The 13381-nt window shown below is 35.4% G+C and overlaps 1 protein-coding gene across 2 annotated transcripts in view; it reads right to left on the bottom strand.

Moving 5' to 3' along the window:
* Window positions 1–13381, bottom strand: part of Exoc4 (exocyst complex component 4) — a 691851-nt gene that overhangs the window by 489886 nt on the left and 188584 nt on the right. For both annotated transcript variants that reach the window (XM_042695949.1, XM_042695950.1), the window contains exon 8: window positions 2900–3045. In XM_042695949.1, coding sequence (XP_042551883.1) covers window positions 2900–3045 — 146 coding nt within the window. The remainder of the gene's footprint in view (window positions 1–2899; window positions 3046–13381) is intronic.

The raw sequence follows: 13381 nt of genomic DNA, 5'->3' as shown, positions 1-13381 counted from the left end.
CAGCATTATTTACCATAGCTAAGATACAGAACCAACCCAGATGCCCCTCAGTAGATGAATGGATCCAAAAAAAAGAATGTGGTATATATACACAATGGAATTCTATGCCTCCATCAGAAAGAATGACATTGCCCTATTTGTTAGGAAATGGAAAGGCTTGGAAAAAATTATATTAAGTGAAGTAAGCCAGGCCCAAAGAAACATAGGTCCCATGGTTTCCCTTATTTGCAATAACTAGTACTCGTCTGAGACAAGCAGAAAAGGTCAGTTAAGTTGATGTTAGGTGAAATGAACTCCAAGATAAGTATTCAAATTTTTTTTCTTTCTTGCAATTGTTTCTAACATATTTATAAGATGGTTTCTTTGTTGCTTTCTATGTCCCTCACCCATGGTATAACCCCTGCTTTCATTGTATTTGATGTTGGTATAATTTGTGGAGGGGAAGGGAAAAAACAAATCATTTAGATAGGGATACAGGTGGATCCATTGCAACAATGAGATGTACAAGTCATTATGTTGAAAAATGAACTTTACAACTTTGGTGGGGGGGGAGGAGGGGAAAGGATGGGAAGGGGAAACAAAGGAGGAGACAACAAACAATGCTTGATAAGAAATGTACTCATTACCTTGCCCTCCGTATGGTATTTTCACATTTTAAAAAGGGGGGAGGGGAAGGGAAGGAAAAGCAAAAAAGAAAGGGAAAGGGAATGTAGGGCCAAATCAGACACATCTGAGCCAGTCTTATTTGCCTCTATCCACTAGTTCTGCTTCCTTACTCCCTTGTGACTTGGCGATGTATTCAGAAAATGGGTCCCTCTTCAGCTGCAGAACTAGCAACAGAGATGAACCAGGTGGTCTGCCTCCCCTTTCCAGGGACTGCTTTCATAGTGTACCTAAGCTACAATCCTACAACTTCAGGAGAACTGGGAGCGGGGATTCGCTAATGGCACAAAAGACTGAGGACCAGATCAACAATAGTTATTAACAAACATATGCCAAGTAGTACAAATCACAGGAAGAGGCAAAAGAACCTAAACTGTGTATCAATGAGTGCAAGAAGCCAGTCTAAAAACGCTATATGTTATGTAGAGGCAACTAAGACTATATGATTCGCTATAGAACATTCTAGAAAATTCGAAATGTTGGAGATAGTAAAAAGACTGGTGGTTTCCAGAGGTAAAGGAGGAGGGTAAGGAAGACTAGGCATGTAGCACAGAAGTTATTTAGGGCAGTGAAACTATTCTGATATTATGCATCTGACAAAACTCTTAAAAGTGTATAACACAATGAACCAATTAGGGTAAACCATAGACTTTGGTTAATAATGCTATACTAATACAGGCTCACTGATTTTTAACAAATACATCACACTAAGGTAAGATGTTAATAGTAGCTGGGGAAGGGTATAAAGGAAATCGAAGCACTTTCTGGTCCTTTATTCTGAATACCTTAAACTACTCTAAAGAATAAAGCCTATACATTCAAGAAAGAATCATTTCCTATTTCTATTACCTTGGCATCATCTTTATTACAATGAAACTAATGTAAAAATCAGTCATCACAATAGAAAACACAGAGAAGGGAAGGGCTGGGCCTTTTGTATACTGTAGCACTGAAAAATGAAAATTCCACATTAGTGGAACTTCCCAATAGTATCATGTGTTCAATGTGTGGTTTGATGTTACTTGCAGCCTGAAGTATTTTAACTGCTTTGTGTCTACCTCATGAATAATACTCTTTAAAAATGTTTTATTCAATAAACAAAATGGATTTCTTTCCAGGCAGGGACACTGAAAATCTCTTCTCCATTAAACCACAAAATAATTAACTGTTGAAACTTTCCTTAATTACTAAGAATACTATCAATCCAAGTTAACAACGAATATCAAAGGTAAGCAACCAAAAGATACAGAGCCACAGCTACTAAAAAAGAACTAATTCAATCCACTGAGGTGATATTTCTGCTTATATTTATAAATATCATTTATTTAATATCTATTAATTCCTCAAGGTACAGAGATCTTTACTTAAGACTTCAAGGATTTAAATCTTGCTTCTAACACTGGTCAGCTATGTGACCTCATATAAGTTACTTAAATTCTTTTGAATCTTAATTCTCTATGTCAAATATTTGTATGTGTACAAAAGGATTAAAAACAGAACCTTTGGTTATAAGACTGCTCTAATGAAAAAATCACATAATACATAAAAATGGTTTAATTTTTCATCTCCCGCTTAGGAAAGACTTGATTAATTTATTAATTGCTATCACTGAAACTTGGCAAAATCTAAATTATGTTTTACTGAGATTGAGAAAAACAACTAGTAATAGTGCCTTATAAACAGCAAGTCCACAATCAATTGTAGCTGCTGGCACTATCAATGTTAACAGTCATATTTTTTAACTATTAGCCATTACCAACAGAGTTACACTCTGGGAGCATAGCCTGATAGGGCAAAGACAGTAATTTTAAAAAATCTTCCAGTTTATTCCTATTAAACATCTATAAACATACTGCAAGTACTGCTTAGCTGGGGAGACTTGCATACCTTCATTAATAAAGGTTACTTCTTTGCACTTGGGGCTTTTTCAAGGAAAACATACTTTCTTTCATTTCATAGAAACCTCTTCAGAAACAACCAGAGAGTTTCATTTCCCTAATTTGATATGAAACTTCTCAGAAGCAACTTAATTATTAAGAGATCTGTTATGGACAACATCAAAAGCAGCTACTTCACCTTACAAAAAAAGTAAACAAAATTGAATATATATTTATTTTCTATAAATTACTTCAATCTCAGCTGAGGAAGTAATGACTGTCAATAAAGTAGAAAGTGATTCAACTTGGATCTAACACTTCTTGACACCTTGGTATGTTACTGGCAGAGTGATACTTACTTGAAAAGGGAATTTTTTGGCCTTTGAGGTTTCTTCTTGGCAAAAAAAGCTGCAAACTCTCGTCCAGTACTGGCGTAGCTTAGTTGAGCTGATGGTTCAGAGGCTGCACTTGTGTTTTTCATATCCAAATACTCAGTCAACAGCATCTGATAAACCAGATTAAAAGTTTAATTTACACATCTACAATATGCTAAAACCTCTGCCTTAATACTCCTAAGAATACTGGCCTCTGGCTTTTCATTTTTTGCAGTTGGAGACTAAAGCAAACATTTAGACATCTATGTTACCTAGTCATGAGTAACAGGATGTGGTGGACATGTGAACTTGGGGATAAAGCGAACATTTTTTAATTTAGTGTCTATTATGCGGAGTTAAACAGTACTCTTATTTAATTCTCATTATGCAGTCTTAGCAGCAACACTCTAGAATTTCTTTGGAGCTTAATGAGTTTCAGGAACGGCGCTGATCCATTTGGATGTATTATCTCATTTACTGAAGAAAAATTTATCTGATAAGTTCACCAATTATAAGAAAGAAAAAGATAGTGAGGTTCGGGAGCTGTAAAGTGGTGCCTGGCAGACTGGTTCAAGTACACACTCTTACTCCTCAGTCAACCAGGGCAGTAACAAGCACCCTAACTAATCTGCCAGGGAAAGGTACAGAACATGAGGTCAAACAAATCAAAGAGCTCCAAATCTGCAAACACTTAAAAGAACTACTACTCATGTTGAGATTAGAGGAAAAACAACAACTTTTTAAAATCAAATCAACTACTGTAAACAGTTGCTACTTTTAGAACCAGTTCACTTTAGAGCCACAGAAATGAGGACATGGTATAGAACATGCTATTCGAGCAATTTAAGACCTAATTTTTTAAATCCCATTGTTATGAATGAAAATAGAATCAAAATAGAAATTACCAGGGTTCCAACAATTATTTAAGCTGGGACTAAGCAATCCAACTTATTTCTTTAATCACTAACTACATTTATAATTTTATGATACACAGGTAGGCAAACAAAAGTACTGACATGAGTCAAAAGAAAGCATTTCAGAAACTCAAAGTCATATTTATTCACTACTCTATTCATGTAGTTAATTTAATAAAAGGTTTAGTCTGATTTTAAGCACTGTTGTCAAAGGAATTTTTTATGAAACATCTCCTAAACATGAGGTTGCAAGTTTTAAAAGTGAGTATGTCTATATTATGAACACTGGTGATACATACCAAAACATTTTGAAAATGTTACTGCAACCACAAATATATTAAACCAACCAGCAGATGTCTTCAGGAGTCACACCTTGCCCATAAAAACAAACAACTTTTGAAAGTGAAAGGCTGGAACAAAATCTACCAAGCAAATACCCCCATGAACAGGTGGGAATTACAATCCGAATATCAGATAAAATACACTTCAAATTAAAATTAGTGAGAAGAGATAAAGAAGGTCACTACATACTAATGCGAGGATCTCTCCTCCAGGAGGATATTACAATTCTAAATATATATTCGCCAAACAACAGAGCACCCAAATTTATCCAAGAAACAGTATTCTCCCTCAAATCTTACATAGACCAAGACATTAATTGTTGGGGACTTTAACACACCACTATCTCCACTAGATATAGATCAACTCAGCAAAAACTCAACAGAGAAACCACAGATGTAAACAACTACATAGATCAACTAGATTTAACAGACAGCTACTGAATATTTCACCCAGCAGCATCAGAATACATGTTTTTCTCAGCAGCACACGGAACATTTTCCAAAACAGACCACATTTTAGGTCACAAAGCAAACTTGTCCAAATTCAGAAACATTGAACTTATACCATGCATTCTTTCAGACCACAAGGGAATAAACTTAGAATACAACACCAAAAGCCACCAAAGAAAGTCCTGTAACATATGGGAGCTGAACAACAAACTGTTGAATCACCAGTGGGTCATGGAAGAGATTAGAAAGGAAATTCAAATGTTCATGATATTCAACAAAAATGAGCTCTTAAGTTACCAGCTCCTCTGGGACACAGCAAAGGCAGTACTCAGAGGCAAGTTTATAGCTCTGAGTTCCTATATCAACAAATTGGAGAGATCTGAAACCAACAATCTAATGAGACATCTGAACCTCCTTGAAAAAGAGCAGCAAAATAAACTCCAATCCAGTAGACAGAAATAATTAAAATTAAATCAGAATTAAATGAGTTAGAATCAAAAAAATTGAATGAATCAATAAAACAGTTGGTCCTTTAAAAAAATTAACAAAATTGACAGACCCTTAGCAAATCTTATCAGAAAAAGAAGAGAACAAACCCAAATAAATAAACTCAGGGATGAGAATGGAAACATCACCACAGAAACAACCAAGATTCAGAACACTATACGGGAATACTACTCAACCTTTATGCTAATAAGTTTGAGAACTTGGCAGAAATGGACCTTTTCCTAGCAACTATCAACAGGCCAAAACTAAACAAAGATGAATTAAGCCATCTTAATAGGCCCATATCAAGTATTGAAATAGAAACAGCAATAAGAGACCTCGCATCTAAGAAAAGCTCAGGATCAGATGGCTTTATAGTGGAATTCTACAAGGCCTTCAAAGCAGAGCTCACACCAATACGCCTCCAACTCTTCAATGAAATTGAAAGAGAAAGTTCATTACCAAACTCATTATATGAAGCCATTATAACCCTCATCCCAAAACCAGGCAGGGACTCATCAAAGAAAGAGAACTATAGACCCATTTCTTTGATGAACATTGATGCAAAACTTCTCAACAAAATTTTGGCCAATCGACTTCAATAATTCATCCAAAAAAAATCATACACCACGATCAAACAGGATTCATTTCAGGGATGCAAAGCTGGTTCAATATACCCAAATCAATTAATATTATTCATCACATCAACAGAAGCAAGAACAAGAACCACATGTTTATCTCAATAGATGCAGAAAAAGCATTTGACAAGATCCAACATCCCTTAAGGATGAAGGTTCTGGAAAAACTAGGAATCCATGGAATGTTCCTCAATACAATACAGGCTGTAGATCACAAACCTATAGCCAGCGTTATACTTAATGGTGAAAAACTAAAGCCATTTCCTCTTAACTCAGGAACGAGACAAGGATGTCCACTCTCTCCACTTCTCTTCAATCTAGTATTAGAATGCCTAGCTACAGCAATAAGACAAGATGCAAACATAAAAGGGATCCAAATAGGGAAAGATGAAGTAAAACTCTCCCTCTTTGCAGATGACATGATCTTGTATTTAAAGAATCCCACAGACTCCACTCCCAAATTACTCAAACTGATTAAAAACTTTGGCAAAGTAGCAGAGTATAAAATTAACCCTCAAAAATCAATGGCTTTTCTATATGCCAACAATGAGAAAAGTGTGGCTGAATTCATGAAAGCAACTCCATTTGTAATAGCCCCACAAAAAATAAAATACCTAGGAATTAACCTATCCAAAGAAGTGAAGGACCTCTATGATGAAAACTTTAAAAACCTGAAAAAGGAAATCAAAACAGAATTTAGAATATGGAAAAACCTCCCATGCTCCTGGACTGGAAGGATCAACATCGTGAAAATGGCAGTACTTCCCAAGGCTATCTACAAATTCAATGCAATATCTATCACTATTCCAACCTCATTATTCAAGGAAATAGAAGAGGCAATCCAAAAATTCATATGGAAAAATAAAAGACCCTGAATAGCAAATACTAAATTTCAAACTCTACTACAAAGCTATAGTAATCAAAACAGCTTGGTACTGGAACAAGAACAGACCTCAGGACAAATGGAATAGAACTGAAAACCCAGAAATGAACCCATAGACCTACAGCCATCTAATCTTCAATAAGGGAGGTAAAAAAAATAGAATGGAAGAAAGACATCCTCTTCAGTAAATGGTGCTGGCAAAATTGGTTAATCACTTGTAGAAAATTAAAGCTAGATCCTTGTATATCACCCTGCACCAGAATCAACTCCAAATGGATCAAAGACCTCGAAGTCAAAGCAGACACTCTGAAAACATTACAGGATGGAAAAGGAGAGACCCTAGGTCTCCTTGGCAAAGGCTGAAATTTTCTTATTAGAGACCCAGAAACACAACAAATCAAAGAAAGGTTGGACAAATGGGATTGCAAGAAATTGCAGAGCTTCTGCATGACAAAGGATATAGCTAGCAAGATCAATAGAAAGCCCACAGATTGGGAGAAGATCTTCACTAGCCATATAACCGACAAGGGTCTCATATCTAAAATATACCTGGAACTCAAAAAATTAAATTCCCTAACAACAAATCCTCAAAGAAACAACTGCCAATAAATAAGTGGGCTAAAAACTTAAAGACAAACTTCTCTGAAGAGGAAAGAAGGATGGCCAATAGACACATGAAGAAATGTTCAACCTCTCTAGCCATAAAAGAAATGCAAATCAAAACAACACTGAGATACCACCTCACCCTAATTAGAATGGCTATACTCAAGAACTCTAATAACAACAGATGCTGGAGATGTGGGCAGAAGGGAACCTTACTGCATTGTTGGTGGGAGTGTAAACTTGTTCAATCACTTTGGAAAGTAGTATGGAGGTTCCTCAAAAGACTCCACATGACCCACCAATCCCACTTTTGAGCATTTACCCAAGTGATCACAAACAAGACTATGCTAATGCTACCAGCACAGCTATGTTTATTGCAGCATTATTTACCATAGCTAAGATATGGAACCAACCCAGATGCCCCTCAGTAGATGAATGGATCAAAAAAAATGTGGTATATATACACAATGGAATTCTATGCCTCCATCAGAAAGAATGGCATTGCCCTATTTGTTAGGAAATGGAAAGACTTGGAAAAAATTATGTTAAGTGAAATAAGCCAGGCCCAAAGAAATATAGGTCCCATGGTTTCCCTTATTTGCAATAACTAGTAATGTCTGAGACAAACAGAAACTATCAGACAAGTTGATGTTAGGCGAAATCAACCCCAAGATAAGGGTTCAAATGTTTTTTTCTTTCTTGCAATTGTTTCTAACATATTTATAAGATGATTTCTTTGTTGCTTTGTATGTACCTCTCCCAGGGTATAAGCCCTGCTTTCACTGTATATGATGTTGATATAATTTGTGGAGGGGAAGGGAACAAACAAGCTGTTTAAATAGGGTTACACGTGGGCCCATTACAACAATGAGATATACAAGATATTATGTCCAAAAACGAACTTTACAACTTTGGCAGTGTGGGGGGTTGGGGGGGGGGGGTGACAGGGTGGCCCGGGGGGGGGGGGGGGGGGGGGGGGGAGTCGAGAGGGGAAGGGATGGTAAGGGGAAACCAAAGAGGAGGCAACAATGCTTGATAAGAAATGTACTCACTATCTTGCCCATGTAATTGTAACCCCTCTGTATGGTATTTTCACAATATTTAAAAAAAAAAAAATCAAACCAGCAGAGAAAATACAGTAGAAATGAACTAGACAGCCACAGAAAAATTGAATTTACAAGGGAGAAATTTAAAAGGTTGTAATCCTTACATGTTTTCCATGAACTAGGTACCTCTAATGCTTAACTCAATAATAAAGTATTAGATTTTATACACTTTCGTTCCACAATATCTTTGTAACACATTTCTTTATTATAGCTTTAAAAAGTTTATTTTTGTTCCTTCATTACAATATCAATGGACAGATCAGTGACATTCACAATTCCTAGTCACAATTACTGTTTTTGTAAAATCTTGGTATCTCATGAAAGCACTCCTGCTTTCCAAAATTTCACACATTTAATGACTTATAGTAAAGTAGAACTTAAACTTTCCTCCTAAACAAATCTAAGAATTAGAAGTAAGAGAGAAGTAATAAGACATGAAAAAGTCACCCCCCAATTCCCAACATGAACAAAAACAACTTCTCTGGGATGCTATTCTGCTTTGGTGTGTTTGAAATATTGCAATTTCAAGAATTGTAAAGAATTTACGTTTTCTAAATGCAGATGGCTAGGAATCTGTGCTCTAGGCATAGTAAAAGGTTTTTTAATTGTTCATTCTCATTTAAAACTTTTAGTTTAAAACATATATATCAGGGAATATATATACCTCTGCATATATGCATACATGTGTACATGTTTATATATAAATTCCCACTGTTATGAAAGAAAATAATAAATTCAAAACAGAAATCACCACTAGAGTTCCAAAAAAACAATATGTATGCACACACATACACTCAAACACAAACACACACAGATATATTATATTTAGATCAACATAAATGAAAAATATTAGTTGAGGCCGGTATAACAGTTGAACTCAGGGCCTAGGTCCTGGCCCTTACATTTTTCATTCAAGGCTGGCACTCTACTACTAGAGCCTCAGCAACACTTTTGGCTTTTAAGTGGTTAATTACAGGTAAGAGTATCATGAACTTTCCTGCCCAGGCTGGCTTTAAATCACAGTCCCCAGATCTCAGCCTTCTAAATAGCTAGGATTACAGATATAAGCCACCAGCGCCCAGCTCAAAATACTTATAAATAAATGAACATATGATTTATTATCCAAACTATGATAGTCTGTCATGCACAAGCATTAAACCAAACAAAATATGAGACCTTGCCCATCAACTAGAACTGTCATGAGTAGACCATAATGTGTAATTTTTCTTACAAGGAAAAATACATTATTCCTGATCTTCCTCAAGATCCAACTAGGAAATACTTCTAACAAGATCAGTTTCCCCTTCATAATTATAATCTCATGGCTAGGAGCAGAAAGGTTCAAAGGTAACTGAGTTACACATCTCAGCTTAAGGATGCAAAAGAAAAAAGAAAAGAAAAAGAAAAATTCCAAGCAGGAAATATGGTCAGACGGGATGGAGACTATCTAAAGGAAAACCCAGAGAAGGGGAGATGCAAAACCTGAGTAACATATCCCTCAAAATATCTCAATGATTCCTGAAATGTTTCAACAGAGAAAGTAAAATAATAGCAAGTTTATTTATTTTTTTCAACATTTATCATCTCCATTTCAAAGCTATTCTTTTTTTTTTTTTTTTTTTTGGGTGGGGGTCCGGTCGTGGGGCCTGAACTCTGGGCCTGGGTGCTGTCCCTCAGCTCTTCAGCTCAAGGCTAGCGCTCTACCACTTGAGCCACAGCGCCACTTCCAGCTTTTTTCTTTTTGCTTATGTGGTGCTGAGGAATTGAACCCAGGGCCTCAGGCATGCAAGGCAAGCACTCTACCACTGAGCCACCTTCCAAGCCCCAATAATAGCAAGTTTAAATGAAGCCTTCTATCTAGTTACTAATCACTAGTAACTGGAGATTTTCTAGAGTTACTATAAGTAGTAACTATGAGGTTTTCTCCTCATAAAGTTGCTAGAGAGAGAATGCTAACAAAAAAATAAGTTATTGACATAACAGCCTACTAACTCCAAGGGCTAAAATAAGGAAACCAAATAAATAAATAAACATTTTGAAAATGGAATAGATTCCTGTTTAATTATACTTATTATCAATGGCAATTGTACCATTAAAGCCACTGTTAGTATGTTATTGTGAATAGTCCATTACTTTGGTGCTCAAAGGAAAAAAAAATTAAAAATACCACACACTAAAAAAATTTTAAGAATACACCTGTATTTTCTGGTGCTACATCAAAACACCTGAATAGCAAAGCCTAGATCAGAGTCATGTTTTGCTTTTATTTATATTCTTTTCTTCCAGAAGAGGAGCTCTTTAAAAGGAAACACAGTTTTAACTGCTTTCAAAACAATGTTTTTATTTACCTTAAATTAAACCTACACTTATTTAACATACAAAAAATGCAAAGTGTTGTGCAGAATATGAAGAAAAACTCTTAAAACATCCTTCCCTCAACATGTTTATCCAGCAAAAGTCACTTCTTTGTGATTAAAAAACAAAGGAGAAAGTTGCGAACCTATAGGATAAAGAAATAGATATGAGTATTTATGGCAGCACAAGATTTAAAAACCAGGCAATGCACACGGGAACACAAATGATTGAGGGATAAATAAATAATGCAGGGAAAGTGAAGGCAAAGCATAAGGTAGTTATAAACAATAAAATGATGATGATGATAATGATGAGGATAATAATAATGAGGATAACAATAGAGATTTTAAGATTTTAAGGTTGTACAATTAGGAATAAGCCTGAGATTTAACACAGAGGAAAAAAATTTAACTAGTTACTCTACAAAGGAATGAAAAAAGCAATGGTCAAACTAACATGTGAAGGAATCAAACACCAAAGGGCCAACAACAATAATCAAGAATGCAGAAGAATCGGGAATATAACTTACGTATCAGAAAATTCATCCAAGATTCTAATGTAAATCTATGCAGTGTGTAACCATTAACATAATGATTTTAGAATACTTTTTTACAACTCATTAACAAATGAGATTTTTAAAAAAATGTTGCTGGGTGTTAAGAGAAGAGCCAAGTGCAGCAGAATGTGGCAGTGAAAGAATCTGGAGTTAGCTGCTGAAATTTGGATCCAGTTTCTTCTATTCACTACCTTTCTAACTAGCAGGTTACCTAGCAGAAATGTGTCTCTGTTTCTTCATCTACTGCGCAATGTTACCACCTTCCCAATCCACGGTTTTGCTTTCCACTATTTCAGTTATCTGAAGCCAACAGGGGACCCACTGGATTGTACATTCTAGAAATCAAGCAATTTGGAATTTTTTAAACCGGTTATGAATTACTGTTAACCACTCACTTTTCACAGGTGCCTTTTATTGGCCTGAGAAAGTCTCTTCTTTTTAGTCATCCTCAATGAGGATTGAATACTTTTCTGAATGTAATTATGTAAACTTGGACCTTGGGTACATTAGTATGGTAGATTACATTAGCTATTTTTAATCAAATTTCATTATGGTATATAACATAGTTGGTTTATTGATAGTATGCAATGTGATAGTATTTTATTCAACATATCCATGTTCGTAAGAGTATATATAGCATAGTTTCCTATGGTAAGTTTAGTTATGTTATCAGAGCAATACTTACCTAACAGGATGTAGTGTAAAGTATTCTCTCAATTTCTATTTTGTGAGTTTACAAAGAATTAGTATTCGTTAATTTTAAGTATTTGATAGCTTATTTGAGTAGATTATGACAGTGTAGGGAAAAAAATTAAATACTAAATTAATTTCTTCCAGGAAAATTCAATTTTTCTATTAAGTCAGCTTTGATATTTTTTTCTAGGAATTTGTCTGCTTTCCCAAAATTCCTAGTTAATTCGTATTATCTACAATATTGAATTATGTGGGGTCTTAAGTAAAGTTTCCTCTATCACCTTGATTCTGGCACTTCTAATGACATCTTCTTTCTTTTCATTGTTCTGCCTAACTTAAGATATATTGAGTTTTTGTTCCTATTTATTTTTTAAAAGTATTTAAATTTTATTGTCAAGGTTATGTACAGAGGGGTTACAGTTACATATGTAAGGCAGTGAGTACATTTCTTGTTGAACCTTCACCCCCCTCCTCATTTTTCTACCACTTTCCTTCCTCCCCACCCACCCCTCCCAAGTTATACATATTATTTCCAATACATTGTCTTGTGATTATGACTATTGCATTGGTTCCCCCTTTGCCCTTTGTCTTTAATCTTTTTCTTGTCCTTTAATCTTTTCCAATAACCAATTTTTGGTTCCATTATTTTTTCTCTATTGTTCTGGTTTGCATTTTGTTGGTTTCTACATTAACCTGTATTTTTTTCCTGTTTTTCCTTGCTTTGAGTTTGAGTTTATACTGGTTGCTATCTCTTAGGGTAGAAAGAGATTGCTATTATGTCTTTTGTTCCTCCATGAGGTATTTAGGTCTTTTATTTCTAAATATTTTAGAGACTAACAATTTTCCTCCTGCTTTTTATTTAATTCTGTCAGAAAACATACTTTATATAAGCATCCATTTAAAATGTATTGAGGTTTAATTGGTAGTACAGTATATGATCTGTCATGGAAAATAGCCTATGTGACTCTGACGTAATTGGCATGACGCAGTATGCAATATATGCCAGTCTGGGTCAAAATGGTTGATATGTTGTTCATGTGTTCAATGTTTATCTAGTTGTTTTGCTCACTTTTTTGGGGGGGGAGGGGGGTCCTGTCATGGGGCCTGAACTCTGGGTCTGGGTGCTGTTCCTCAGCTCTTCAGCTCAAGGCTAGTGCTCTACCACTTGAGCCACAGCGCCACTTCCAGCTTTTTTCTTTTTTCTTATGTGGTGCTAAGGAATCGAACCCAGGCATGCTATGCAAGCGCTCTACCACTGAGCCACCTTCCCAGCCCCGCTCATTATTTTTTAAAAAAGCATTAAATTCCCAACTATCATTATTGAATATTCCACTTCTCCTTTCAGTCCTATCACTTTTCCCTACATGTATTTTAGATCCCATAACATTTTGGTTGCTTATTATTTCCAATATTTACTTTTAGAAAGTAGAAGACAACTAAAA

The sequence above is a fragment of the Dipodomys spectabilis genome, unplaced genomic scaffold, assembly GCF_019054845.1.
Source record: "Dipodomys spectabilis isolate Male_0828 unplaced genomic scaffold, ASM1905484v1 ptg000197l, whole genome shotgun sequence".
In the NCBI taxonomy this organism is placed as follows: domain Eukaryota; kingdom Metazoa; phylum Chordata; class Mammalia; order Rodentia; family Heteromyidae; genus Dipodomys; species Dipodomys spectabilis.
This window is presented reverse-complemented; position numbering and strand designations above follow the sequence as displayed.